General features: G+C 50.0%; 1 protein-coding gene across 1 annotated transcript; it reads right to left on the reverse strand.

Annotated features, from left to right (window-relative positions):
• Positions 1–155: 155 nt before the first annotated feature.
• On the reverse strand, positions 156–981 carry KVP17_005359 (uncharacterized protein; the record flags this gene model as incomplete). Its single annotated transcript, XM_068515170.1, has 1 exon — positions 156–981. A coding segment is annotated over one exon (826 nt), but the record flags the coding sequence as incomplete, so codon positions are not given.
• Between the last annotated feature and the right edge of the window lie 20 nt (positions 982–1001).

Consider the following 1001-nt stretch of genomic DNA (forward strand, 5'->3'; position numbering starts at 1 on the left):
TCCCCATTGTCTTGCATAGTCATAATTCAAAATGGTCCTGTACGCCCCAAGATCAATCTGCCCGATCAGGTTTACATCTTCGATGACTAGAGGTGCGTAGTATCCAGTCCTGTGGTCTCCGGTGACTGCGGCGACCTTCTTCTCATTATCCCCACGCTTTTGTGATGGACAGATTCGTCTCGTGTGACCCTTCTGCTTGCACTCGTGGCAGATCACTTCTGGGCACTGATCTCGCTTATGTGCGTACTTGCCATCGCACCACGGACATTTGCGTTTGTTCTTCGGTCCTGGGGCAACGCCACCCACAGCCTTAAGACTTGTCTCATTGTAACCTTCCATTTGCGTAACCCTGCAGTAACCGCGCGAGCCGAGCAGATTTAGGTAGCGGAAGACAGTCTCCAGGTCACATCCGAACTCCACCTCCTTGCGTTCCATGTATCTCTTGTCTTGATGACCCCATAGACCATTGATTAACATCTTTGTGACAGCTTCGTCTGGATACTTGATTCCAAAAAAGAAGTCGATGCCAAACAACAGCTGACAGCATCTGAGTAGATAGGCTGAAAGGGGTTCGTTGATGCCCTGTCCATAAATCTTAACGTTAGAAACGAAAGAGTGAAACGCGCTGTCGTGCCGACGAACTACGTCTATCAGCGCAGTCATCAGTGGAGTCTTACGCCTCAATGCTGGAATTATTTCAAACAACGCCGGGTGTCCCTTTAAAAGTCGCTGCGCCGCCTTTTGAGAGTCACTAACCCTTAGGGTTACCAGTGGCATCTCATCTGCTGGCCATGCCATGAGAAATGTCATTACTACTTCTACCATGGAGAGCGCATGACCTTTCCGCAGAGGGTCTTTCATCAATTCCTCCCACGCTGGCAGGCTGCCGGTAATATCGTTCACCAGTCTTTGCTTCTCGGCAGGCTTAAGGTGGGGCACCCAGCTTTCGTTCAGCACCCTAGTGACATGTTCTTCAAGCATGTCCCAGGTTTGTTGAAAAC

This window comes from the organism of the source record quoted next (genome assembly GCF_019968985.1).
Source record: "MAG: Porospora cf. gigantea B chromosome Unknown PgB_NODE_13636_length_1001_cov_953.942, whole genome shotgun sequence".
Taxonomy (NCBI): Eukaryota; Apicomplexa; class Conoidasida; order Eugregarinorida; family Porosporidae; genus Porospora; species Porospora cf. gigantea B.